This window comes from Hypanus sabinus, chromosome 9 (assembly GCF_030144855.1).
Source record: "Hypanus sabinus isolate sHypSab1 chromosome 9, sHypSab1.hap1, whole genome shotgun sequence".
NCBI classification, from domain to species: Eukaryota; Metazoa; Chordata; class Chondrichthyes; order Myliobatiformes; family Dasyatidae; genus Hypanus; species Hypanus sabinus.
The window spans coordinates 7,519,763-7,547,272 of record NC_082714.1 but is presented as its reverse complement, the minus strand read 5'-3'; the positions used below and the strand labels follow the sequence as shown (position 1 = coordinate 7,547,272).

Genomic DNA, 27,510 nt, shown 5'->3' with positions numbered 1-27,510 from the left:
TTGCTTTTGATAGTTGCCGTGCATGCCAAGGCACTGGGCATATTTAAAGCAGACGCTGATAAGTTCTTGATTAGTAAGGGCGTTATGAGAAGAAGGGAGGAGAATGGGTTTGAGAGGGACAATAAAGCAGATTTGATGGAATGGTGGAGCAGATTCCAAATGGTTTAATTCTGCTTTTATGTCTTTCAGTCTTATGTAAAGGAACAGAGGGATGCAAGAAAATTTTTATATAGAGATCCAACAGGGTAACAGGTCATTTTGGTCGAACCAGCCCGCGCTGCCCAATAACATCCATGTGACCCATTAACCTACTAACCCCGTACGTCTTCAGGATGTGGGAGGAAATTCCTCCCCTCTGCCATACAATTCCCAAATGGACATTGAACCCATGAACACCTCGTCACTTTTTTATATATATATTACTTCTGTTTTGCACTTTTTTTGCCTTTTAAAATTATTTATTTATTAATTTTTTGAAAATTACAAGAATAAATGTGATGATAAAATAGTAAGAAAAATAATATTGACCCTCCCCCCTCCCCTTAACCCTTATCTAAAAAAAAGAAAGAAGAGAAAGATTGCCTGGATATCAGAGGATTCCCACATGCTCCATGGAATTCAAAATAATTTTAATATTTATTTTTTTCTTTCCCCAATTACTTTATAATTTTATCTTCAAAGGACCTATGTATTTAATCCTATCTTTTGTAAGTATGGGAACCAAATTTTCAAAAATATATCATATTCATTTCTTAGATTGTATGTAATTTTTTCAAGTGGAATACAACTATGTATTTCATTATTCCAATGATCCATAGTTAAATATAAATCAGATTTCCAAGTAACTGCGATAACTTTTTTGGCTACTGCCAATGCAATTTTTATAAATTTTTTCTGATACTTATTCAATTTAAGTTTCGGTATTGTCCCTTCAATGTCTCCTAATAAAAATAATACTGGACTATGTGGAAATTGTACTCCAGTAATTTGTTCCAATAACAGTCTTAGATTTATCCAAAATGGTTGAATTTTAAAACAAGACCAAGTAGAATGTAAAAAGGTACCAATTTCTTGATTACATCGAAAACATTGGTCAGACATAATTAAATTTAATCTATTTATTTTCTGTGGTGTTATATATAATTGATGTAAAAAATTATATTGTATTAATCTATGTTGAACATTTATTGTATTTCTCATACTATCAGAACATAATCTTGACCAATTTTTTCCATCAATTTTAACATTCAAATCAGATTCCTATTTTTGTCTTGATTTATGAATTCCTAATTTAATTGTCTGTTTTTGAATCAAATTATACATACAAGATATAATTTTTTTAATTTTTCCTTTCTGAATTAATATTTCTATTTCACAGGTTTTGGCATCAACATTGTTTGACCCAGCTTTTCTCGTAAATAAGCTTTTAATTGAAAATAATAAAAAAGAGTATTATTTGATATTTTATATTTATTTTTTAATTGATCAAGCAACATCAATATACCTCCTTCAAAACAATCACCTATATATTTAATCCCCTTTTGGAACCAGTTATGTAAAAGTTTATTATCCATTGTAAAAGGAATAAGCCTATTTTGAATTAAAGTTCTTTTTGCTGGTAAAGATTTCTTTATCTCATCGTCCATATTTACCTTATTCCATAAATCAATCAAGTGTCTTAATATAGGAGATACTTTTTTTTCCCTTATCCATTTGGATTCCCATTTATATATAAAATCTTCTGGTACGTTTTCTCCTATCTTATCTAATTCTATTCTAATCCATGCCGGTTTTTCTTCATCAAAAAAAAGATGCAATAAATCTAAGTTGATTTGCTTTATAATAATTCTTAAAATTTGGAAGTTGTAACCCTCCGAAATCAAATTTACATGTCAATTTTTCCAATGATATTCTTGGCATCTTTCCTTTCCAAAGAAATTTCCTTACATATTTATTCAGTTCTTGAAAAAACTTCTGAGGTAATTGTATTGGTAAAGTTTGAAATAAATATTGCAATCTAGGAAATATATTCATTTTACAGCATTAACTCTACCTATTAATAATATTGGTAACATCATCCATTTATCAAGATCCTCTTTTATTTTTTTTAATAATGGCAAATAATTTTGTTTATATAAATTTTTTACATCATTATTAACTCTAATACCTAAATATTTTATCCCATTTATTGTCCATCTAAATTGAGTTACTAATCGACATTGATTATAATTTCTTTTAGTAAGGGGTAAAATTTCACTTTTATCCCAATTTACTTTATACCCTGATACTTTCCCATATTCTTCCAATCTAAAAGATAATCTTTGCAAAGATTGCAATGGGTTTGTTAAATAAATCAAAACATCATCAGCAAATAAATTAATCTTATATTCTTCTTGATTAACTCTAAAGCCTCCAATGTCTGAATCTGTTCTAATTAATTCAGCTAGTGGTTCTATTGCCCATACAAATAAAGCAGGTGATAATGGGCAGCCTTGTCTAGTTGACTTTGTTAAGCAAAATGGTGTTGAAATCTGACCATTTGTAACTACTTTAGCTTGAGGATTAGTATTTAAAGTTTTAATCCATTGTATAAAAGATTTTCCTAACTCATATTTTTCCAATAAAAAATCCCATTCCAATCTATCAAATGCTTTTTCTGCATCCAAAGCAACTGCCACACTCATTTCCTCTCTTTTTTTGTGCCAAATGAATTATACTAAGTAACCGGGTTATATTATCCATTGATTGTCTGTTTTTAATAAAACCTGTTTGATCCATATGTATTAATTTTGGTAAATATTTAGATATTCTATTAGATAAAATTTTGCTAGTATTTTATAATCTGTATTCAACAAAGAAATAGGCCTATATGATGTTGGTTTTAAAGGATCTCGATCTTTTTTTGGCAATACAGTTATGATCGTTGTTAAAGAAGATTGTGGGAGTTTATGCATTCTTTCCACTTGGTATATTAATTCCATTAGTACAGTACAGCACAGTACTTATCCATAAAATAGCTGGGGCCATGTCTGAAATGGGAAAGTCACTCAATGAAATTTTAGAGAAACTGAACACCACTTTAAGTAAATTGGGTACAATGGGAATTTGTTTGTCACCTTGTAGTGTCCCTGGATCTGGACCAACCTTCCATTTGGATGCTGATGAATTGGAACTTGGGCTGGGTATCCACGGAGAAGCTGGTGTTGAGCGGATAAAGATGATATCAGCTGAATTCAGCACAGACTAGGAGGGCCGAGATGGCCTGTTTCCGTGCTGTGATTGTTATATGGTTATAACAAAGGAGGAATGAATGAATGAATAAATCTTTAAATTTTTTTTATAAAATTCAGGAGGAAAACCATCTTCTCCTGGGGATTTATTACTCTGAAGTGATCCTAAAGCTTCTTCAACCTCTTTTAATGTAAAAGGCATATCTAATCCTTTCTGTTCTTCCAAATTTAATTTTGGAAGGGCTATTTGTGATAGAAATTTATCTATCACAGCAATCTTATTTTGTGATTCTGATTGATATAGTTCAGTATAAAATTTTTTTAAAGTTTCATTAATTTCTAAAGGTTTATAAGTAACCTTATTTACACTTGTTCTAATTGCATTTATTGTTTTAGAAGCTTGTTCTGTTTTTAACTGCCAAGCAAGAATTTTATGTGATCTTTCACTTAATTCGTAATATTTCTGTTTAGTTCTCATAATTACTTTTTCTGTATGATATGTCTGGAGTGTATTATATTGTAGTTTTTTATTAACAAATTGTCTTCATTTTTCTTCTGTCATATATTTTTGAGATTCTTTTTCTAACTTTATGATATCTTTTTACAATTGATCTATTTCTGCTGTATATTCCTTCTTAATTTTAGATGTATAATTTATAATCTGACCCCTTAAATATACTTTCATCGCTTACCACAATACAATTTTATCCTCAACTGAATGTAAATTTGTATCCAAAAAAAATTGAATTTGTTTTTTCATAAAATCACAAAAATCTTGACGTTTTAATAAAATTGAATTAAATCTCCATTTATAGATCGATTTCTTATCCATCATTATCATTGTCATTATCAAGGGGGAATGATCTGACAATATTCTTGCTTTATATTCCACACTTTTCAGTTTTGCACTATTTTTAATCTAACTATTTAATATACATATATACAGTGGCACATCTAAGGTATGGCACGTGCCCTGGGTGCCACTCGAAGGGGGGCGCCACTGAGCAGTTTCAATTAAAGTCAGACAAGCCATCCTCGGACAGTGAAAAAAGAATTTTTTTTGATCTGTCTTTGATTTTCACGGGTGAGAAGCACTGGGACGGCCTTATTTCAGAGCTTTGAGTAAGAAGACCATGAAACATTTCTTCACAAAGAAGGAGAGTGGAGCTGAAGGACAGAAGAGACGAAAGTTGGAGGCAGAGGAAGCCAAGAAGTCGGGCAAGTTCTTCATGCCCTTCTCTGAAAAGCCCGGAACAAGTAGTTCAGCACGTTCCATGGAGTCGCCTGCACCTGCTACGTTTGTTAGAATCTGAAGGTGGATCAAGTACAAATGCATCACAAGCCGAGGAGGAAGTCAGGTCAGATAAATCCGAGTATGACCAGATTAAGAGTGAGGCTGCCACAGAGAACGTGGACGTGACAGGAGGGGAAGATGATGGTGATGGTGGTGATGTTGAGTTTATTGACAAGATTTTACCTGACAAGATTGAACCTGACGACACTGAACCTAGTGAACTGGATGGTGTCAAAGAGCCTCAAACTGTCATACCAGAAGTGATTGAACAACATGACATTGGACTCCTGAAATTCGACAAGGACACTGGAAAAGCAATTCTGCCTGAAGTGTTGACAACAGAAATAATAAAGCTGGGTTTGAAGTATTTCCAGAACAGTGAGGGGCCTTTCCTACCAACAAATAACCGCTCAGTGAACAAAACTTGGTTCAAGAGGAAATTGAGAAATGGTTGTGGTGAAGAATTGCTTCGTTCATGGCTGGTCTATTGCCCTTCTAAAATATCTGCATTTTGTATCTGTTGTTTTCTCTATTCCTGGTCAGACCATCAATCCTCATTGGAGCAGGAAAGTGGATTCAAGCAGCGGAAAGCACCTGAAAGAATTAGTGTTCATGGAAATGCCAAGAATCATCTAGAATGCTTTACACAGTGAAAAGAAATGGAAAGACATTTAACTGGAGACAGAGGAGTTATTGATGTGGTATTTCAGTCACAGATTGAGAAGGAAAAGCAGAAGTGGTGTGATATCTTGATGAGAATCCTTCACCGCATAAAATTCCCTGCCACTCAGAACCTGGCCTTGCGAGGACACAGGGAGTCACTTCAGCTAGACAATGACTCCAATGTGGGAAATTTCCTTGGCTTACTTGAAACTACTGGCCATCTTTGACCCTGTCATAAAAGAACACCTCACTCATTGGGAAAGTCATCCTGGATCCACGTCTTATCTTTCACTGGGTGTCCAAAATAAATTCATCCACATGATGGCATCCACTGTTCGCCTGAGTTTACTGAGAAGCATTCGTAAAGCCAAGTATTGTGGTCTCATGTTCGACTTGACTCCTGATCAGGCACACTGTGAGCAGATGTCAGAAGTAGTGAGGTATGTGGAAGTTGATTCTGAGAGGAAAACAGTCTGTGTTAGACAGTCCTTCCTTGGTTTTATCCAGATAAGCCAGAAGGATGCTGAGAGCTTGGTTGAAGACATCTTGAAAAAGCTAGAGAAGGACAAAATAGAGCTACAAGATAGTTGGTCACAGTGCTATGACAACACTGCTGTCTTAAGTGATGTTCTTCAAAGAATAAATGAGAAAAACAACCAGGCAGTGTTTGTGAATTGCGACAATCACTTACCCAACTTGGTGGGTGTACATGCAGCCAAGCAGGATACAATGATGGTCATGTTTTTTGGAACCATCGAAGCTCTCTACATGTTTTTCTCTTGTTCAACACAGTGCCGGGAAAAACTCAAAAACGCCGAGCCTGTGGTTGTTAAGTTGGAGTCTGAAACCAGGTGGAGTGCAAGGACAGAAGCAGTGAAGCCCGTCAACAAGTACCTTGAGGAGATACTTCAAGTTCTCCAGGACATGACAGACAATGAAAACAAAGACCAGTGAAACAAGAAGTGACACAAGGCAGCTGTACAACCGCATGTTGAGTTACGATTTTCTGATTTTGCTAGGAATTTGGAACAAAGTACTCATTCACATTGACTGTATTCAAAAGAGGCTGCAGGATCCTAGCATGAACTTCCACGATGCTGCCCTGGATTTGAAAGCCCTTCGAGATCATTTTTATGATGAAAGAGAAGTGTTGGTCAGTGAGGCACTCTGTCAAGAATGGAATATTGAAGTTGAAAGACGTCAGAGACTGTGAGTACACGAGAGATGCTGGGTTAACAGCTATGGAGGAAATAGAAAGAGTCATGAAGGGAGCACTCAACAGTCTTCACAGAGAAATGGATGAAAGGTTCGCTCGTTTGCACGACACTGACGCCAAGTTTGGGTTCCTTCTCGATGTCAATGGATTGTGTTACGATGCCGACAGTAACGACCTACAGAAAAAGTGCAAAAATGTTGGCGAATTGTACAGCTCTGATGTTGATGGACAGCAGCTATATGAAGTAATTTTGGATTGCAGAATGTTGCTATCAAGGCGAGTCAACATGAAAATATCAAGACCTGAAGAGCTTCTTGAATTTATTGTTCAGTTTGGAGATGAGAGCGTCTTCCCCAATCTTCACATTGCTATTCAGATAATGCTAACCATCGCAGTTTCCATTGCCAGCTGTGAGAGATCATTCAGCAAGTTACAATTAATACTTTCGTATTTGAGAGCCTCCATGGGTCAAGGCAGACTCTGTGATCTTGCTCTGTTGAGTGTAGAAAGAGAAGAAACTGAAAAAAACTGACTTTGATCACATCAGAGACCAATTTGCATCAGTGAAAGCAAGGAAGGTGCAGTTATAATTTTCATGTAGTGCCATAATTTGTTAATTAAAAGATTAAAGAGCTTGACTTGTATTTTTGAGCTGATATTATGGTAAAGTTATCTAAAAGATGGGTGTCAGATGTTTAGATGGGGCACAATTTCAGTGCTTGCCATAAGCACTATTTTCCATGGATACGTCCCTGCACATATATACTTATAATAATTGCTTTATTTTTTTTTGTTTCTACATAATCATGTGTTGCATTGAGCTGCTGCTGCTAAGTTAACAAGTTTCACGACACATGCCGGTAGTAATTAAGCTGATACTGATTCTGAAAATGGAGCCCCCAGAGGAAACCCGTGTGGTCAGGGGGAGAGAGTACAAACTCCTTACAGACTGCGGCTAAATCAAACCCAGTCACCGGCACTGTAGTAGCGATATGCTACCGGGGATTAGCTTAGACAGGCATCTTGATCAGCATGGACGTATTGGGCCAAAGGGCCTGTTTTTAATCTGTTTGACTCAGTGAGTCTTTGACTAAAAGAGAATGGGTGCAGGAACACAGGGGTGAACTGACTCTTTCTGTGCTATAAGAAGATCCGCGGTTGAACTGTGGACTGAAGATGGCAAAGGGAATGAGGGCAGCTTATTGTCTCCCACGCCTTATCTCCTCAGCCCATCATCCAAATAATGGAAGAGGTAAGATCAGAGTTTCCACTGGAGATAGCTGCACACTTCCCAGGCTAATCCATCACTGTCAGAGCTGAAGGAGCTGTGACCGAGCCCGTCCTTTCTCACTTCAGACTCTGCACCGTCAGTGGGCTCGGGAAGGAGGATTCCTACAACATGCAACCCAGAACACAGGACCAGGCTGTTCGGCCCTCCCTGTATGTACTGATCATGGTGCTAGTCTGACTAATACCATCTGCCTGCACCTAGTCCATATTCCTCCATTTGAGGATCAACTTTGTTTGCCATTTACACTCAGTGGCCACTTTATTAGGCACCTCCTGCGTTGGTCGTTGATGCAAGATAACACATTTCACTGTGACATATAAAACTAACTTTTATTTTTACCTTTGTCATACTCCCAGATTAATCAAACACTTCCCTCCCACATACCACACCATTTCCCTTCCATCCACATGCCTATCTAAGCATCTCTAAAATGTCCCTAATGTACCTGTCTCTACTGCCACCCCCACAGGGTGTCCTACGCTCTCACCACTCTTTAAAAACATACCTCTGACATCCCCCCATACTTTCCTCCAATCACCTTACAGTTATGCCCTTTCGTATTAGCCCTAACCCTAATCCTGACATTACCAGGTTCCTTAAGGTTATCATAGCCGTTGTGGTAATGGGACAAGCTCCCACTACCTGTTAAATGCTCCCAATGGTGTGCGTCTCAAATAGTCTCTGACAACCAAGTCCAGCTCCTGGCCTTCACCAAGCCCAGCTGAACCACTTCTTCAGACAGAAGGAGGGGAAAAAGTGGGTTACTGTTGCCTTAAAACCACCTGCTTTGGGCAGATGGAACTCATCAGCCGTGGTTGGCAGCTCAGGAGAAGGAAAACTCTGATCGCAAACCTCCGCTGCTTTGTGGCTCTACCCGGTCATGGGGAACTGGAGTCCCTAAGACAGTCCTGCGTTGAGTTCAATGCTGACTGGCAACTCCACAGTATTGGTCTCTGCCATTCCTTGGGATCCATCGGTGGTGTGGAGAGGGGAGCCTGTTGCATGGGCAACAGCTTGCTCTCCATATCGTACTGCCCTGGCTTGTGTATCTCATGGATGGCTGGGACACAACATCCATGGTCAACCTCAACCAGCAGAGGGCCTCCATATTAGCCGTTTCTGAGCTTGAGAAAAATGCTTGCTTCACTCTTTTCCAGTTCTGATGAAGTGTCAGAGACCTGAAATGTTAATTATTTTCTCTTTCCACTGATGCTGCCCGCCCAGTTGAATCTTCCCAGCAGTGTTTCCCTCCTGCAGGTTTACGAGACTGCCCCGCGCACCATTTGATGCTGCCAGCAGGGGGCACACGGCTCCCAGTCAAGGGTAACAGAGCCTCATTGTGGTAATCACTCAGAGATCGAGTGTGAAGTCGTCAACACTACCTCCGATACGAGGCCCTACTCTGGGTCATGTGGCCAGTTCAAAATCATCTGGGTGGGGAGGGACCACAGTCTAGGCTCTTTTGTATCTGGTCATTTTGCAATTCCAGGGGTTCTTTGGAAGTCAAGAATGAAACAAATGTTGTTGTGTGGACAAAGTTACCAGGGCGAAGTCCTGGTATAGTGAAGCAGCCTCTTTATTCGACAAAATGAGACACAGTCGGCATCATATTGAGACCTTTTCAGAGGAAGAGGCCTGCTCGACCTGATGCTACACAACACTTTATGTGCTAAAGGTCAAAGGACAATTCCATATTGCACCCGTATGGCTTCCTTTGAACTAATCTCTTCAGAGACACTCACAGACATCCAAATGAATTTTAATCAGCGTTGTTGGGTCTTCCCATTAACTGTGATTCATGGCTCCTAGGAACCCATTGATCGGAGCTGCATTTTAAATTTAAGCTTCAGCCCATATTCAGTTCCGAAGACTGGTGGCTGAAGTTAGTTGCTGAAGTTATTTGCTATATGTGCTAACCCCCCCCAAAACACCCAGAAAGCATGAAACTTGTTGGTTACGACTGTTTATTAGGTGAAATTAGTGCGAAGAATGAAACAAAGGAGTCATCAGTGGTTGAGGATAGCAAGACATTCCATGTTGACAAATCACCTATAAAATAGCTGGATCCAAGCAGTATGACACCTGCAGCAGGGAATCTAAGAATCTTCTGGAACAATATAGAATCAGGTATACTATAATTGATCCACGAGGACCACAACCTCGTAGGGTTTGGAGGCTTGCGTGCCTCAATGACCTGGAGAGCTACGTTGGCTGAAGTTGGGGCTTTAAGCTTTGACACTTGGGGTCACCCTTGCCTAACAGGTCAAAGGGTAGAGGTCAGACTAAGAGAGGTCCACCGGTCCTCCAGATATGGGGGTTCAGCTCAGGGCCAACAACCCTGACCGGTCAAACAAAACTCTTATGGAAACAGCACTGAAGAAGCCTTCCACATCTGAGTGTGATGGTATTCCTGAGTCTCCACCCGGGACTCGTGTGACTGACAGTGGTGAAAACCGAGAGGAAGTTATTGACATGATGCAGGAAGTCCTGAACACCACTGGAGATGGAGGACCTTCATTGCTGCCCTAAATGCCAGTGGTGTAACAGGCAGTAAGTAAAGTATTCTGCAGTTACTGGACATTTCACTGAACAATTATACAGTACGTACCTCATTGCCAGAACACATCAACTCGCAACAAGACCTCCTAGGGCCAGTGGCGAGAGGGGCCCACCCAGTCCGATCCTTCCAGTACAGTCGCGCCATGGTAGCATAACGGCTAGCGCGATGCTATTACAGCTCGGGGCGTGAACGTTCGGAGTTCAATCCCGGCGTCCTCCGTAACGAGTCTGTATGTCCTCCCTGCGGATTGTGCAGGTTTCCTCCCACCATCCAAGGACATACCAGTTGGTAGGTTAAATGGTCGTTGTAAACTGTCCTGTGATTGGGTTAGGGTTAAATGGGAGTTTTTGGGGGTTGCTGGGTAGCGTGGCTCAAAAGCCTTGTAAGGCTTATTCTGTGCTGTGTCTCTCAATAAATAAATAAACAAACAAACAAACAAATGGATAACTAGGCAGGCAGGTAGATAAACAACAAATAAATAGATAGATGGCCAGACAGGTAAACACACAGACAAACAAACAAGCAAATAAGTAGGTACAACAAAAAATAGATAAATAGATAGATGGATTGATTGGTCCCATCCCCAATACAGGCTGACTCAGAACAGCTGGAATGGGAAGAGATGGTCACCCACCACTTTGCAGAGTAACAGGCTGGTGAGAAGAAATGAAAGGTCAGACTGGGGCATAGAGGAAGTGGGGGCTGGGGGGGTGAATTTGTTCCCCGGAGGGAGACATCGACATTCCTACCATCAGGTTGGAGGTAGAAGTGGGGGCTGGGGGGTGGGGGGGGGGTGAATTTGTTCCCTGGAGGGAGACATCGATATTCCTACCATCAGGTTGGAGGTAGAAGTGGGGGCTGGGGGGTGGGGGGGTGAATTTGTTCCCCGGAGGGAGACATCGATATTCCTACCATCAGGTTGGAGGGACATTAAGTGCTGCTGGAAGACCATCAACTCGGTGAAGGCTACCCTTTGGTCTGCCCGAAGCTGGTCTGTCTCCCAATCCATCAAGACGGCTCATTCCAGGCAGTGGGAGCATATGCTGAGGGAAGCACTGAGGCTTGCTACAGCAACCACAAGGGCTCCGTAGGGGTGGGGACCACAGTCTGGGCCCTCCCACCATCAGACAGGGAGCAGCTGAGTCTCTTAAAAGGGTCTGCCTCTACCACCGCTCTGGGCTGTACGTTCCACACACTCACTGCTCTATATAAAAAACCTACCTCTGACATCTCCCATATACTTTCTACCATTCGCCTTAAAATGATGCCCCCTTGTATTACCCATTTCCACCCTGGGGAAAATAATTGTTGGCTGACCACTCTCCGATCATTTTGTATACCTTTATCAAGTCACCTCTCCTCCACCTTCACTCCCAAGACAGAAGCCATCACTCACTCAACCTGTCCTCATAATACGTGCTCTCTAATCCAGACAGCATCTGGTAAATCCCCTCTGCAGCCTCTCTAAAGCTTCCACATCCTTCCTGTAATGAGGTGACCAGAACTGAACACAATACTCAAGTCACAGAGATGAGGAGGAATTTCTTTAGCCAGAGGAGGGTGAAATTCATTGACACAGGTAGCTGTGGGTGCCGAGTCATTGGGTGTACTTAACATGGAGGTTGATGGGTTCTTGATTAGTAAGGGCATAAAAAACTATGGGGAGAAGGCATGAGAATGGGGTTGAGAGGGATAATAAATCAGCTATGATGGAATGGTGGAGCAGACTCGATGGGCAAAATGGCCTAATACTGCTCCCCTGTTTTACGGTGCCATGGCAGAACCCTAATCTCTAGGTTAGCGATGGGGCGGGCCAGGGTAGTATACAGTTAGTGTTAGGCTTTAACAATGCCAGTGACCCAGGTTCAATTCCCATCGCTGTCCGTAAGAAGTTTGTACATTCTCTTTGTGACTCCTCCGGGTGCTCCGGTTTCCCCCTCACATTGCAAAGACGTACGGGTTAGTGGTTTAACTGATCAGATGGGTGTAATTGGGGAGTGGGGGCTTATTGGACTGGAAGGGTTTGTAAATGTGCTGTACCTCTACATTAATTTTTTTTAAAATTCTGCACCATGTTTCAGGAATAAGCACATCGAGGCCCTGTGAAACTCATATTCCAGTTTCTTTGTTCCTCCCTAATTGCTTCCCTGGCCAGCATGTTTTCTTTTCACATACAATGTACCAGCATACCCTGATCTCCCCAAATAACAACATGCACAGGTTTCTCATCACTCCAATCCCTCTCAGAGCAGCCCAGATCTCCACGAGATCACTTCTAGGCCCAAAAACTCCATTAGTAAATCTCCTCACTTTCCCCACCCCACGGATGAATCCTGCACTGTGTTGTTTCCTACCAACTGGTCTCATCATTCCCCACCTATCCCCCTCGTCGCGTGTTCGACCACTCCATGTCCTTTTGTAGACCTAATGCCCTCCTTACTTTGGCTTTGTACCGTTGGCAAGCTCAGAAACTTCCTTGCGCTTCCTAACACGTAATCTCACCTTTCCTGACCTCGACCATCCACATTCTTCTGTAGGTCTTACTTTGGCTAAGTACCGTTGGCAAGCTCAGTCACATTGAAGTCTCACTGTGCACACAGTACAAAGTCCAAAGTAAATTTATTATCAATGTACACGTATGGCTGGGCGGGGATTAGCCTCCACTAAGGGAGGTGTGTGACTCTTCTTCCCTCTGCAAGCCTGCAAGTCACCCTTGAGTGAGGTGTAGCAACTGATTAACACCACCCCCTTCCCCCCAGTGAGGGTCGTGTGAAGCCACGGGAGCAGGTGGTGGATGGTTGTACGAGCAGCCGGTGCAGATCACGAGTCCTGGTGATGCGACCAATGAAGCAGGCAGACAATCTCTGAAGATAATGATAATGGATGGGCTCACCCGTCTTGTGAAGACACTGCCCAGGAGAAGACAATGGCAAACCACTCCTGCAGAAAAACCCATCAAGAACAAACATGGTCGTAGAAAGAGCATGATCCCCCATGTTGTACAACACGACACATAACGAACGGACATATATGTCACTGTATACTACCTTGAGATTCATTTTCTTGCAGGCATTTACAGTAAATACAAAGAAATGCAATAGAATCAATGAAAGACCACACACAGGACAGACAAACAGTAGCTGGGTGCCCATGACTAATTCCTGTGTCACTGCATCAGCTACAGTCCAGACACCTGAAAGGAGTCTATCTATTTACTCTCTCTGCTTTTTGCATTTTGATTATGTTTACATCCATGTTAGATTCCAGTTTATTTTATGTAACTTTTTTAAAGTGCAGTGTAATCGAATCCAGACTCTGAGGCAGTTTTTTCAATGAACTATACAGACCACAAGAAACCGCAGAGAGTTGAGGTCAGAGCCCTGCACGTTACACCAGCCTCTCCTCGACGGACTCTGTCAGTACTTCTCACTAAAGCAGCCAGAATAATCAAAGATTCCCTCCCATCCCGGCCAGGACAGCAAATATAGGAGACGATTTGCACTCCACAAGGTGCTACAGTCAATGGTAACCAGAGGATTTGCTTTTGAAATTTCAACTAGTTCAATGTTCAAAGTAAATTTATTATCAAAGTATGCGTAATATCGCTCATGTACCTGCATCTACTACCACCCCTGGTAGGAGGGCTTACACACTAACACTCTCTGCATAAAGAACCTACCTCTGATTTCTCCTCTGTACTTTCCTCCAATCATCTTAAAATTGTGCCCCTCCATATTAGCCATTTGACTCTGCCAAGGACGGTCCCAAGCCCGGCTGTGAAAGGAGGAGGGGTGGGGCACGGGGCTAGCGACCCAATCCCGTAAGAACCCAGAGCTACAGAAACACCATCAGACCTCATCCCTGGGAGAGTTACAAAGTTAAGATGGACAACACCTGGAAAGACTGGCCCAGGACAGAGCACCGTGATGAGCTTCCGTCAGTACCCTATGCCCCTGTAGGGGTAATGGGCTTAAGTAAGTCAGTATATTACCCATTTCTGCCCTGGGGAACAAACTCAGCTGCCAACTTAATGTATGCCTCTTATCATCTTATACACCTCTATCATATCTCCTCTCGTCCTCCTTCACTCCTAAGGGAAAAGCCCTTGCTCACTCAACCTATCCCTATATTGGAGGTTTGTTTGGCAGTAAAGTTAGCAGGAAGGATTGAACAGGTTAAGACTGTATTCATTAGAATGTAGAAGACTGAGTGGAGATTTGATAAAGGGTCACAAGATTATGAGGGGTATAGATAGGGTAAATGCAAGCAGGCTTTTTCCACTGAGGTTGGGTGAGACTACAACTAGAGGTCATAGGTTAAGGGTGAAAGCTGAGTAGTTTAATTGGAAAATGAGGTGAAGCTTCTTCACTCAAAGGGTTGAGAGAGCACGGAAGTAACTGCCAGCGCAAGTAGTGCATGCAAGCTCAATTTCAATGCTTAAGAGAAGTTTGGATAGGCAAATGGATAGTAGGAGTATGGAGGGCTATGGTCCATGTGCAGGACACTGGGAGTAGGCAGCTTAAATAGTTTCCAGCATGGACTAGATGGGCCAAAGTGCCTGTTTCTGTGCTGTACTTCTCTGTGACCCTCGAGCTGTAAAGGTCACTGTGCCTGCATAGGGCATTGAGGTAAATGGCTGGGAACGTATCATTCACCAGTAAACACCACTGTTCCATAGCTGTCGGTACACACATCACTCTCTCTCTCTCACACACACACAGGCACAGCTATTGGTTCTTCCCAAACACCACGATGAGAACTGTTACTTCTGTTTTGTCACGGTTCTCCACCGTTGAATAATGTGCCATGACGCACAACTCCTTTTCTGGTATGCAGGGGGAAGGTATTTAAAAGCACAGGCGCACCTCAGAAAGCACCCAGTTCTTCCTTTCCCACTTGCTCTCACTCAGGGAGGAGAAGGACGATCTCAGCCAGGTGAGTGGTACTGGGATTGGTGCTCTCGCTCTGCACTGGTGCCTTCTCTTGGGGATGAGACCCCATCACCTGGGGAACCCGGTCCCAGTCTTGGGCTCAGGGGGCTGTTTCCTGGTCAGAACCCCAGAGGTCCAGCTCCAACATCCAGAGTGGTTCTTCTCGAATACTGGGTGAATCAGATGCAGCTTTCCAGGACAAGCCAGAACGGTACGGTACGGTAATAGTGGTTAGTGTAACACCAATACAGTGCCATCAACCCAGGTTCATTCCAAAAGATGCAGTGCAAACAGATCAAGTCGTTACACAGTCACTGAGGTACGGAACCATTTAATAGGCCTTTAAGAGAGGAGCAAAATCTGTCCTTGGGCTTGGCGGTATGTGTTTGAAGGCTCTTTTATTTTCTGCCGAATGGGAACGGGTAGAACAGAGAATGCCCGGGGTGGGTGGGGTCTTTGATTCTGCCGGCTGCTTTACTGAGGCAGTGAGGAGCGTGGACAGAGTCCGTGGAGGGGAGGCTGGTTCCCATGATGCACTGGGCTGTGTCCACCCGTCTCTGCAGTGTCTTGGGGTCACGTGCAGAGGAGTTGCCGGGCCAAGCCGGGGATGCATGAGGAGAGGATGCTCTCAATAACAATTGATAAGGGTTCACAGGGACGTGCCCAAATTCTTCAGCCTCCTGAGGAAGGAGTGATGTTAATGAGATTTCTTGGCCGCAGTATCTACGTGGCTGGATCAGGACAGGCTACTGGTGATGTTCAGTCTGAGGAACTCGAAGATCTCAGTCCTCTCAGGCTCAAGAGCACTGAAGCAGGCGGGTGGTGGGAGCCCGAAAAATCCACCCACCAAACGATGTCAAATACCCCATTTAGCAGCCCTGCTCACCCACCCAGTAGCTGTCACATTAGCAGAGTTAGATCATGGTCTGCCTGCCCGCCGATCAACCTGCAAGAACAACCACGTATCCTGGGGACCGTCGATAAAGTGCGGTGGTGGAGATAGTGGGGAATTTGTGCCCTTGCCTGGAGCTTTGGTCAGTTTGTCACTGCGGCCTCTATTAAAGGAACATACTGTGCTTCTCAGTCAGATCAGATTCTGATGCAGATTACTATCATTGGGGCAACACGGTGGCATGGTGATTAGCCCAGCGGTTTACAGTACCTGTGACCCGGTTTCAATTCCCTCTGCTGCCTGTGAGGAGTTCGCACGTTCTCCCCGTGATGGAGTGGGTTTCCTCCGGGGGCTCCGGTTTCCTCCCACAGTCCAAAGACGTATCAGTTGGTGGGTTAATTCATTGTTGTAAATTGTCCCATGATTAGACTAGGGTTAAATCAGAGCAGCACGTCTCGAAGGGTCGAAAGGACCTGTTCCACACTGTATCTCAATAAATAAGTAATCATATAGTGTCAGGTACCAGCATCCTTGTTGCTGTGAAGCTCACTGATAAGTCAAGCTTAGTTGTAACATGTCGATTGGGAAGGACACAGTGGCATGGCAGTGTACTGGCTAGCTTTATGTTATTACAGTGCCAGTGACCAGCTTCATATCTGCTGCTGTCTGTAAGGAGTTTGTACGTTCTCCTCGTAACTGTGTGAGTTTCCCCTGAGGCTTCAATATTTCCTCCCACTTTCCAGAGATAGCTAGGGTTACTGAGTTGCGGGTGTTCTACGTTACCGCTGAGAGCGTGGTGTCGCTGGCGGGCCACCCCCAGCACAACTCTTGCTGATCTGATTTGACGCAAACGATACATTCCACTGCACGTTTCAACGCTTCGATGTACACGTGGCAAATAAGCATAATCTTTAAAAGCTAGTTTATAATATGTCATTTCAGAAGTAGATTTGGAACCAGTACGTGTATGGGAAAGTTATTTCAGGGAGTGCTTTTATCTATTTTGAAAAGTGGAAACCCACGCAGTCACGGGGAGAACGTACAAATGCCTTACAGACAGTGGCTGGGGTTGAACCCCCTTCCCTGGTGCGGTAATAATGCTACCCCTGTTTGAAAACTCACAGGTTTTCTGGTTGGAAGTGCTGGGTTATTCCACATCAGGTTTTTGTGTCTTCTCCCTGATGCGATGGGCAAGGTTCAAGATCAGAATCAGGTTTAATATCACCAGCATATGTTATGAAACTTGTTAACCTTGTGGCAACAGTATGATGCAATACATGACAAATATAGTAAAAAACTGAATTACTGTAATTATGTATATTATATAGTTAAATTAAAATAAGTAGTGAAGTGTGTTCATGGGTTCAATATCCATTTAGAAATTGGATGGCAGAGGGTAAGAAGCTGTTCCTGAATCGCTGAGTGTTTGCCTTCAGGCTTCTGTACCTCCTACCTGATGGTCACAATGAGAAGAGGGCCTGTCCTGGGTGGCAGGGGGTCCTTAATGATGGATGCTGCCACTCTGAGGCACCACTCCTAGAAGATGCCTTGGATACTTTGGAGACTAGTACCCAAGACGGAGAAAACTAATTTTACAACTTTCTGCAATTTACTTTGATCCTGTGCAGTATCACCTCTCCCCCATATCAGATGCTGATGCAGCCTGTCAGAATGCTCTCCACAGTACATCTGTAGAAGTTTTCGAATCACAATCAAGAGAAAATCTGCAGATGCTGGAAATCCAAGCTACATACACAAAGTGCTGGAGGAACTCAGCAGGCCAGGCAGCATCCAGAAAAAGAGTACAGTCAATGTTTCGGCCCGAAATGTCAACTGTACTCTTTTCCTAGATGCTGCCTGGCCTCTTGAGTTCCACCAGCATTTTGTGTGTGTTGTAGAAGTTTTCAAGTGTTTCAGATGACAACCTAAATCTCCTCAAACTCCCAATGAAATATAACTGCTGTCCTACCTTCTTTATAGCTGCATCAATGTGTTGCAACCCGGTTCGGTCCTCAGAGATCTTGACACCCAGAAATTTGAAATTGCTCACTCTCTCCGCTTCCATCCCTCTGTGAGAGTTGGTGTGTGGTTCCCTCATCCTACCCTTCCTGAAGTCCACGATCAGCTCTTCGGTTTTGCTGACATTGAGTGCCAGGCTTCAGATTGTTTACTGCCATTCTTCGGTACACGAGTGTAAAGGAGAACAAAATGATTGTTAATCTGGATCTGATGCAGCATAAGAACACAATAATTATAAAGCATCACCATCATCATTATGTGCCGTGTCGTGTGACATGGGCAATCATCGTCTCCCATCTGTCTTTAACCTGCTCCTCCTGTGAGGAAGATCCCCCCCCCCCACGCTCTTCTTGCTCTTCTCTCTATCTACCATCAGGATTGTTCTTGGCAAGTTTCTCTACAGAGTTGGTTTGCCATTGCCTTCTTCTGGGCAGTGTCTTTACAAGATGGGTGACCCCAGCCGTTATCAATACTCCTCAGAGATGGTCTGTCAGTGGTCACATAACCAGCACTTGTGACCTGCACCGGCTGCTCATACGACCGTCCACCAGCTGCTCCCATGGCTTCACGTGACCCTGATTGGGGGCTCAGCAGGTGTTAGACCTTGCCCAAGGGTGACCTGCAGGCTAGAGGAAGGAAGGAGCACCTTACACCTCCTTTGGCAGAGATGTATCTCCACCCTGTCACCCGATAAATATAAGTTTATAAACAGTCCTGTAAAACACGGTGTACGAGTAGCTGTTGAGTATGGCTGTATATACGGAAGGTTGGCTTATACAGACTGATTGTATGTGCATAAAGAGATGCTAGCTGCTGGACATTCTGAACAAAAGATGACTCTGACAGGAAGGACTTTTCATCTTATCTTCTCGGTATTTATTGCTTATTTATTTATTGTTCTTATTTATTTATTTTTGTATTTGCATTTTGGTGTCTTCTGCACTCTGACTGAATGCCCTAGTTGGGAATTTCATTGATTATGTGATGGTTATTATTCTATAGACTCACTGTGAACGCCCACAAGGAAATGAATCTCAGGGTTGTATATGGTGACATATCTGTACTTTACTTTGAACCTTGAAATGATAAAGTGAGGGTAACTCTTGGCAAGGGCAGGGCACATGAAAACACAATAGGGCAGTGACTGTGTCGGTGTAGGTAAGAGCTGTGCAGTGTCAGGGTAATGCGGCAGTCATGGGGGGGATGAGGACCTGTGCGGGGAAGTGGCTGCTGTGGATGCAGTGGTGGACGAGTGGGTTAGTGGGTGGTGGTGTTGGTCAGCCTGATTGATGGCTTGGGGAAAGCTGTTGTCTTTGAGTCTGGTGGTCCTGGTGCGGATACACCACAGGTAAACAGTAAACAGCTCGCTGTCCCAGTGACGAGACCACGGTGGTGGCAGGGTATTCATTAGTCTCACAGCCTGAGGGAAGAAGCTGTTACCCAGTCTGACAGACCTGGTCCAGATGCTCCTGTCCCTCCTTCCTGACCGTCAAAGATGGGTTAAAGAGTTTGCGGGATGGGTGGTGCGGGTCTTCCAAAATACTCCGAGTCCCTTGTCTACGACGCTTCCAGTAAATGTGGGGGAAGGGGAACCCCAAAGAGCCTCTCATTACAACTAATTGTAATATTTTGTTGAATAGTTTCTACCATGAAAATAACTGAAATCCTGGGAGCCGGTGACATCTCCAAGGCAATTGAACAATGCAAAGGTAAAAGATTTACTTTCTTTGATTTAGTCTGCAAAAAATATTGGTAATTGGTTTATTCATTTAGAGAAACCGGTCTTTCTCACCCTTGGAGCTGTCCCAGCCAGAAACCCACCTATTGACCGCAGCCTAATCACAAACCAGTTAACCTACTAACCTTTGGAAACCGGAGCACCCGGAGGAAACCCACACTTTCACGGGCAGAGTATACAAACTCCTTACAGAGGAGGTTGGAATTGAACTCAGGACTCCAATGTCCCAATCTGCAAAACTGTCACACTAACCTTGACGTTACCACGGCTTCCTAGCTGCTGTACACGGTACAGTAAAAAGCTGGTGGCCAACTATTTTAATTCCTTTCCTCATTCGCTTTCCGATATGTTGGTTCATGTCCTCCCTTTTGCCGCAATGAGGCCATTCTCAGGGTGGAGGAGCAACTACTCATGTTCCATCTGGGTAGCCTCCTACCTGACGGCATTGACATTGATTTTGCCTTCCAGTAAGATCTTTCCCCCTTCTTCTATTCCCCACTCTGGCCTCTCACCTCTTCTCCTCTCCTGCCTATCACCTCCCTCTGATGTCCCTCCTACTTCCCCTTCTCTCCCATGCTCCACTCTCCTCTTGATGCACCATCAATAACTCTCTCTGAGACGTAAGGCGAGATAATCGGCTTTTATTGACTGGAAGAAGGAACAAGCAGTGAGTGACCACCATACTACATCCTGGAGACTGAGAGGCCGGGCTCAGGCCTTGATCGCCTTTATACAGGGGTCTGTGGGAGGAGCCACAGGAGCAGTCAGCAGGGGGCATGTCCAGACAGGTATATGTAGTTCACCACACCTCTCCTATCGGATTCCTTCTTCTCCAGCCCTTTACCTTCCCCACACACACATTCTGATTCTAGTATGGCCTCCCTTCCCCTCCCCTACCTTTTTATTCAGGCATCTTCCTTCCCTCTTCCTTTTCACTCCTGAATAAGGATCTCAGCCTGAAACATCGACTGTATATTCATTTCCATTATTGCTGCTTGCCCTGCGGAGTTCCTTCGGCATTTTGTGCGTGTTACAGTGAAAAGGTTTCGTTTGCCTGCCACCCAGACAGATCATGCCATGGATACATTTCATCCCATGTTCTCGATGTTTATTGTTCATTTATTTATTTATTATTATTGTTTCTTACTTTTCGTGTTTGCATGGTTTGTAGCCTTTTGCACACTGGTTGAATGCCCAAGTTGATGTGGCTCCTTCATTGATTGTGTGCTGGACATTATTCTGTTACAGATTTACTGAGTATGCCTGCAAGAAAGTGGATCTCATGATGACATACGTGTACTTTGAAAATCTATTTGCTTTGAACGTTGAACTTTAAATGCCTCGAGATAGTCACAAAAAGGAAAAAGAGCGAAGTTCGGTTTAGAGTGCTGAGATTGAACCGGGGTTGCCGTGGGGGAGTGGCTACACTGTGCCATGTGGGTTTGAAAGGGTAAGGTGGGAGAAACTATAAACGTGGACCACAGACGGGAGGCAGTCACCGTAGATCAAATGGAGAGTTCAGGAGATACGCCTTTGTCAATGGGGAGAAAATTCTGAAATCAGAGGTGCAGAGGAACTGGGGAGTTCTTGTGCAAGACTCCCTAAAGGTTACCTTGCAGGTTGAGTCGGTGGTGAGGAAGGAAAACGCAATGTTAGCATTTACTTTGAGAGGACTAGAATACAAAAGCAGGGCTGAATGGTTGAGGGTTTACAAGGCACTGGGAAGCCTCATGGAGTATCGTGAGCAGTTTTGGGCCATCGTGAGCAGTCGTGAGCAGATTTAAGAATGTGCCGACATTGGAGAGGGTCCAGATGAGATGCACGAGGTTGATCCTGGGAATGAAAAGGTTAATGTACTTTGAGTATTTGATGGCTTTGGGCCTGTACTCATTGGGGTTTGGAAAAATGAGCAGGAACCTCATTGAAACCTATGGAATATTGGAAGGCCTAGATAGAGTGGACATGGAGAGGACATTTCCTATGGCGTGGGAGTTCAGAACCCGGGGCACAACTTCAGAATAGAGGAGCATCCATTTAGAACAGAGATGAGGAGAGAATTCTTTTACTAGAGGGTGGTTAATCTGTGGAATTCATTGACAGAGATGCCAGTGGAGGCCAATTCATTGGGTATATTTAAAGTGGAGGTTGATAGGTTTCTGATTAGCAAGGGTATCAAAGGTTACAGAGAGAAGGCCCGAGAATGGGGTTGAGAGGGATAATAAATCAGCTGAAATGGAATGGCGGAGCAGATTTGTTGGGCTGAATGGTCTAATTGTGCTCCTAGGTCATATGGTCTTATGAAGTAAATTGTTTCGTGTCGCGTGGATCTAAAGGCTAGGTCCCCGTCCTTACTCCCCCTTCCCCCGCAACCATTTCCTTTCCAGCGCAACAGTGTAGTGGTTAGCGCAACATTTTACAGCAGCCAGCTGTAGGATAGGGGTTAGATTCCCACCACCGACCGTACGTTCCCCTCATGACTGCGTGGGCCTCCTCCCACATTCTGAAGTCAGACAGTTAGGATTAGTAAGTTGTGGGCGTGCTATGTCGGCAACATCTGTGGGCTGCCTTTTTGCTCAATACTTGCTGACCTGGTTTGACGTTAGCGACACGTTTTGCTGTATGTTTCCATGTCCGCGTGACAAATGGAGCCAATCAATCAATCTTCCTAACAATAGATGACAGAAAAAGGAGGGCTATAAGGGAGGAAAGGGTTAGATTGCTCTTGGAGTAGGTTAAAGGGTCAGCACAACATTTTGGGCTGAAGGGCCTGTACTGTGCTGTACTGTTCTGTGATAATGATCTTTCCATTCCATCCCCAGAATCATTCAGCTTCAAGAAGTTCTTTGAGACAAGTGGCCTCACCGGTAAATCTCCCAATGACGTAAAGAAGGTCTTTGCAATTCTGGACAAGGATGGCAGCGGCTACATTGAGAAGACTGAGCTCAAGTAAGAGCAAACCTGGCCTCAGCCGATGCCGTTCAACAGCAGGGGGTCGTGGTTCTAAAACAAAGCACTGGCCATGCTCGAGATCTGACACATAAGCAGAAGTGCTGGCAATACACAGCAGGTCAGGCAGCATCTGGAGAGAGAGGAGCAGTTAACGTTTCCTCTGAGGTGATGTTGAATATTTGCAGCATTCACCTCTGGGTCAATGCCCTTTCATCAGAGCTACTCAGTCACACTTCTCATCACAAAATCCTGGAGGAACTCGGCCGGTCAGGCAGCATCTGTGGAAAGGAATAGACAGACAATGTTTCAGGCTGAGACCCCTCACCAGGACTGGAAAGGAAAGTGGATAGAGTCAGACTAAGAAGTCGGGGGGAGGGGAGGAAGATGTACAAGGTGGCAGGTGATGGGTGAAATCGGGAGGGAGAGAAGCGAAGTAAAGAGCTGGGTTGATTAGCAAAAGAGATCAAGGGCTGGAGAAGGGGGAATCGGACAGGAGAACATGCAAGAAAAGGAAGGGACAGGAGATCCTTCTCCAGCTCTCCTGGTAAATTTAATCTGATTGAGTTTCCTGTAGGTAGGTGACCAGAAATGCACACAAACAATTATCTCTTCACTGGAAAATTATTGCCCTAGTTTCCAAGTCTCTCTGAGCTCATACCCTCTGCATACCTCTGGTATCTCCGCTACCCATGCAATCCTCCAAAATGTCTGTGCCAATGCAATTCCAGCCTCTTCAACATCCATCAATTTAGTTTTTAAAGATTTAAAGATCAGCTTTATTTTTCAAATGTACATCAAAGCGTCAAAACCTTCCAGTGAAATGTGTCATTTCTGTCAACGACCGACACGGACTGAGAACGTGCTGGGAGCAGCTCGCAAATGGCTTCATGCTTCAACACACACACTTACTGCCTTTCACACCACTGGTAGTTAGGGCAGGAGTGAAAGTCCTCCATCTCTCTCCGTCCTTGGCCACTCGGATGTAGAAGGATTCTGCATTGCCGATTCATTTCCACAAAATCACCCTTATGGCCAATAATGTAGCAAGTGCAATTACATGTTGGTCTGATGGAGAAATACCATAAATATATTGAGGGATCATACCAAATAAAACTGTCGATTTATTAGGTTGTAAATTAATTTTTAAAACTTTAGAAGTTGTTGAGAAAATAGACTTCCGAAAGTGTTTCAGTACAGAACACGACCAAAACATATGTGTCGATGTGGCAGTCTCTAGTGAAGCATATTGAGATGTTTTGCTACAAGAATATCAGTTGTGGGTGTTGTTTACCTTATTGCTTATTAGGATCTGACCATCTTGCTTCCTGCTTCAGGTCCTTCCTTAAATACTTCTCACCTGATGCCAGGATGCTGACTGATGAAGAGATCCAGTCCATGGTCTCCACTGTCGACAATGATGGTGACGGACAAATCAAATTCCAGGGTAAGTTTAACTTCCTTTAATGTAACCAGTGATCAGCTTTGGGCCTCATATCTAAAGAAGGACGTGCTGGCTTTAGAAAAGAATCGGAGGAGGGTCACAAGAGTGGTCCTGGGAATGAAAGGGTTAATATATGAGGAGCTTTTGATGGCTCTGGGCCTGTACTCGCTGGAGTTTAGAAGAGTGAGGGGGATCCTGGATACTATGGGAGGGTATTTCCAATAATGGGGGAGTCTAGGACCAGAGGACAGAGATAGAGTGGATGTGGAGAGGATGTTTCCTATAGTGGGGGGAGTCTTGGACCAGAGGACACAGATAGAGTGGATGTGGAGAGGATATTTCCAATAGTGGGAGAGTCTAGGACCAGAGGACACAGATAGAGTGGATATGGAGAGGATATTTCCAATAATGGGGGAGTCTAGGACCAGAGGACACAGATAGAGTGGATATGGAGAGGATATTTCCAATAGTGGGGGAGTCTAGGACCAGAGGACACAGATAGAGTGGATGTGGAGAGGATATTTCCAATAATGGGGGAGTCTAGGACCAGAGGACACAGATAGAGTGGATGTGGAAAGGATGTTTCCTATAGTGGTGGGAGTCTTGGACCAGAGGACACAGATAGAGTGGATGTGGAGAGGATATTTCCAATAGTGGGAGAGTCTAGGACCAGAGTACACAGCTTCAGAATACAAGGATGTCCCTTTAGGTCGGGGATGAGGAGAAATTTCTTTCTTTCTTGGAGGCTGTGCTCTTCACTCCTAGACTCTCCCACTATGGGAAACATCCACTCTAGGCCTTTTGTGGTAGCAGTACAGCGTGAAGTCATAAAACTTACTATACATTGCAAAATAAATAGTAAAGAGTTAGTATCCATGGACACATGACTATTTCGAAATCTGATTGTAGAGGGGAGGAAAACATTGAGTATGTGTCTTCAAACCCCTATACCTCCTCCCTGATGATTGTAATGAAAAGAGGGCATGTCCTAGATGGTGGGGCTCCTTAATCCTGGGTCCACATTCCTGAGGCATCACCATTCGAAGATGTTCACGATGCTGGGTAGGCGAGTGCCCATGATGAAAGCTTTCTGCAGCCTTTCCTGATCCTGTGCAGTGACCCCTCCACACCAGATGGTGATGCAACCGGTCAGAAATCTCTCCATGGTTCAACTGTAGAGATTTGCGAGAGTCTTTGGTTCCCTTTTCTTCCCGACTTAATCGTCTGTTGTTAATTTATTATTGAATATGCATGTAGTCCTGTGTTTCCATTGCAGAATTCCTGCAGCTAGTTGCACTGTCAAGACAACCTGACGCCTAAGTCAAGAACTAACCCAGAAAGGCCGTAATGTTATGACACATAAACCTTTCACCTCTGAGGCAAGAATTGGTCAAGACATCTTTGTTTAATCAAACAGCAGAATGGAAAAGTATACTCAGATAAACGCACTGTCCTAAGTGATTGATTGGTTTCTTACTCGGGAAGGTCTCGCAAAACAAAATAAAATACATTTTGGAGGCAAGGACATGGTGTGGCTGATGTGTGAAAAAGAATGCGGAGATAAGATGTTCAAGTTCAAATTCAACTTCATTGTCATTGACTGTACACATGTATACAGCTAAATGAAACAACATTCCTCAGGGGCCAACATGCAAAACACAATACATACAGTACGGTGCATATATAGAAAGAAAGAAAGAAAGAAAGAGAGAGAGAGAGAGAGAGAGAGAGAGAGAGAGGGGGGGGAGGGTACTGTGGGAATTTTAATTTTAATATAAATGTCCACTTGGTTGCTTTCTGCAGATTTCTATGTATTGTTTCCACTTCTTTCTGATTACACCATTACACCGTTACATCATTACACCATCAGCATTTCTCTTCCCCTGTCCCTGATCTTCCATAGAGGCACAGGCCTGATGTTGTGGGCTTGTTCAGGTTCAAGCAGATTGTCATTCAGCCATACACATGCGTAAGGCTAAATGAAACATCATTCCTCGGGGACCAAGGTGCAAATCACAGTACACGTACATACAGGTAAACAAAACAATATTCCTCTGGGCCCAAGGTCATACAGTCACAAAATAATATTAACACAAATCCCTGAGTGGCCTGGCCTGAAGATTGACGAGTTAACACAGATGCGAAGTTCATGATGATGTCAGACAAGATGAGATTACTCATCCTCATCATTATGGCTCGTGTCGGATGACGAGGGCGACCATGGTCTTTCCACGACCATGATTGCTCTTGGCAAACTTTCTGCAGAAGTGGTTTGCCATTGCCTTCTGGGCAGTGTCTTTGCAAGACGGGTGACCCCAGCCATTATCAATACTCCTCAGAGATTGTCTGCCTGGTGTCAGTGGTCACATAACCAGGACTTGTAATCTGCACCGGCTGCTCATTCGACCATCCACCACCAGCTCCCATGGGTTCACATGACCCTGATCTCGGTGGGGGGGGGGGGGCTAAGCAGGTGCCACACCTTGCCCAAGGGTGGCATAATGTTTCTGGCACTACTATAATTAAAAAAGCAGTTGTAAATTAAAGATGAAAAGTGACCAGAGCAGGAAGGGTGTGTCAGGGAGTTGGAGACGGCTGAGAGTTGGAGACAGTGGGAGTTGGAGACGGCTGGGAGTTGGAGGCGGTGGGGGGTGGAGACGGCTGAGAGTTGGAGACGGTGGGAGTTGGAGACGGCTAGGAGTTGGAGATGGCTGGGAGTTGGAGACAGCTGGGAGTTGGAGACGGTGGGAGTTGGAGACGGCTGGGAGTTGGAGACGGTGGGAGTTGGAGACGGTGGGAGTTGGAGACGGCTGGGAGTTGGAGATGGCTGGGAGTTGGAGGCGGTGGGGGGTGGAGACAGTGGGAGTTGGAGACGGCTGGGAGTTGGAGACGGTGGGAGTTGGAGACGGCTGGGAGTTGGAGGCGGTGGGAGTTGGAGACGGCTGGGAGTTAGAGATGGTGGGAGTTGGAGGCGGTGGGGAGTGGAGACGGCTGGGAGTTGAAGGTGGTAGGGATGGAGATGGCTGGGAGTTGGAGGCGGTGGGGGGTGGAGACGGCTGGGAGTTGAAGGTGGTGGGGATGGAGACGGCTGGGAGTTGGAGACGGCTGGGAGTTGAAGGTGGTGGGGATGGAGACGGCTGGGAGTTGGGGACGGCTGAGAGTTGGAGACGGCTGGGAGACGGCTAGGAGTTGGAGACAGCTGGGAGTTGGAGATGGCTGAGAGTTGGAGACGGCTGGGAGTTGAAGGTGGTGGGGATGGAGACGGCTGGGAGTTGGAGACGGCTGG

The 27,510-nt window shown here is 44.2% G+C and overlaps 1 protein-coding gene across 1 annotated transcript; it reads left to right on the top strand.

Annotated features, from left to right (window-relative positions):
- The first annotated feature begins 15,115 nt into the window (after positions 1-15,115).
- Positions 15,116-25,734, top strand: LOC132398777 (parvalbumin, thymic-like). The gene is made up of 5 exons (XM_059978623.1): positions 15,116-15,189; positions 19,737-19,805; positions 22,654-22,780; positions 24,118-24,227; positions 25,501-25,734. The coding sequence occupies exons 2-5, from the start codon at positions 19,745-19,747 to the stop codon at positions 25,542-25,544; spliced, it is 342 nt and encodes a 113-aa protein (XP_059834606.1). The 5' UTR covers positions 15,116-15,189; positions 19,737-19,744; the 3' UTR covers positions 25,545-25,734.
- Positions 25,735-27,510: the final 1,776 nt, after the last annotated feature.

Coding starts and splice junctions, on each gene's coding strand:
- LOC132398777 (XM_059978623.1), top strand. CDS start 19,745: ATGAAAATAACTGAAATCCTGGGAGCCGGTGACATCTCCAAGGCAATT. Junction 22,781..24,117: donor ATTGAGAAGACTGAGCTCAA/GTAAGAGCAAAC, acceptor TTCCTGCTTCAG/GTCCTTCCTTAAATACTTCT. Junction 24,228..25,500: donor CGGACAAATCAAATTCCAGG/GTAAGTTTAACT, acceptor TTTCCATTGCAG/AATTCCTGCAGCTAGTTGCA.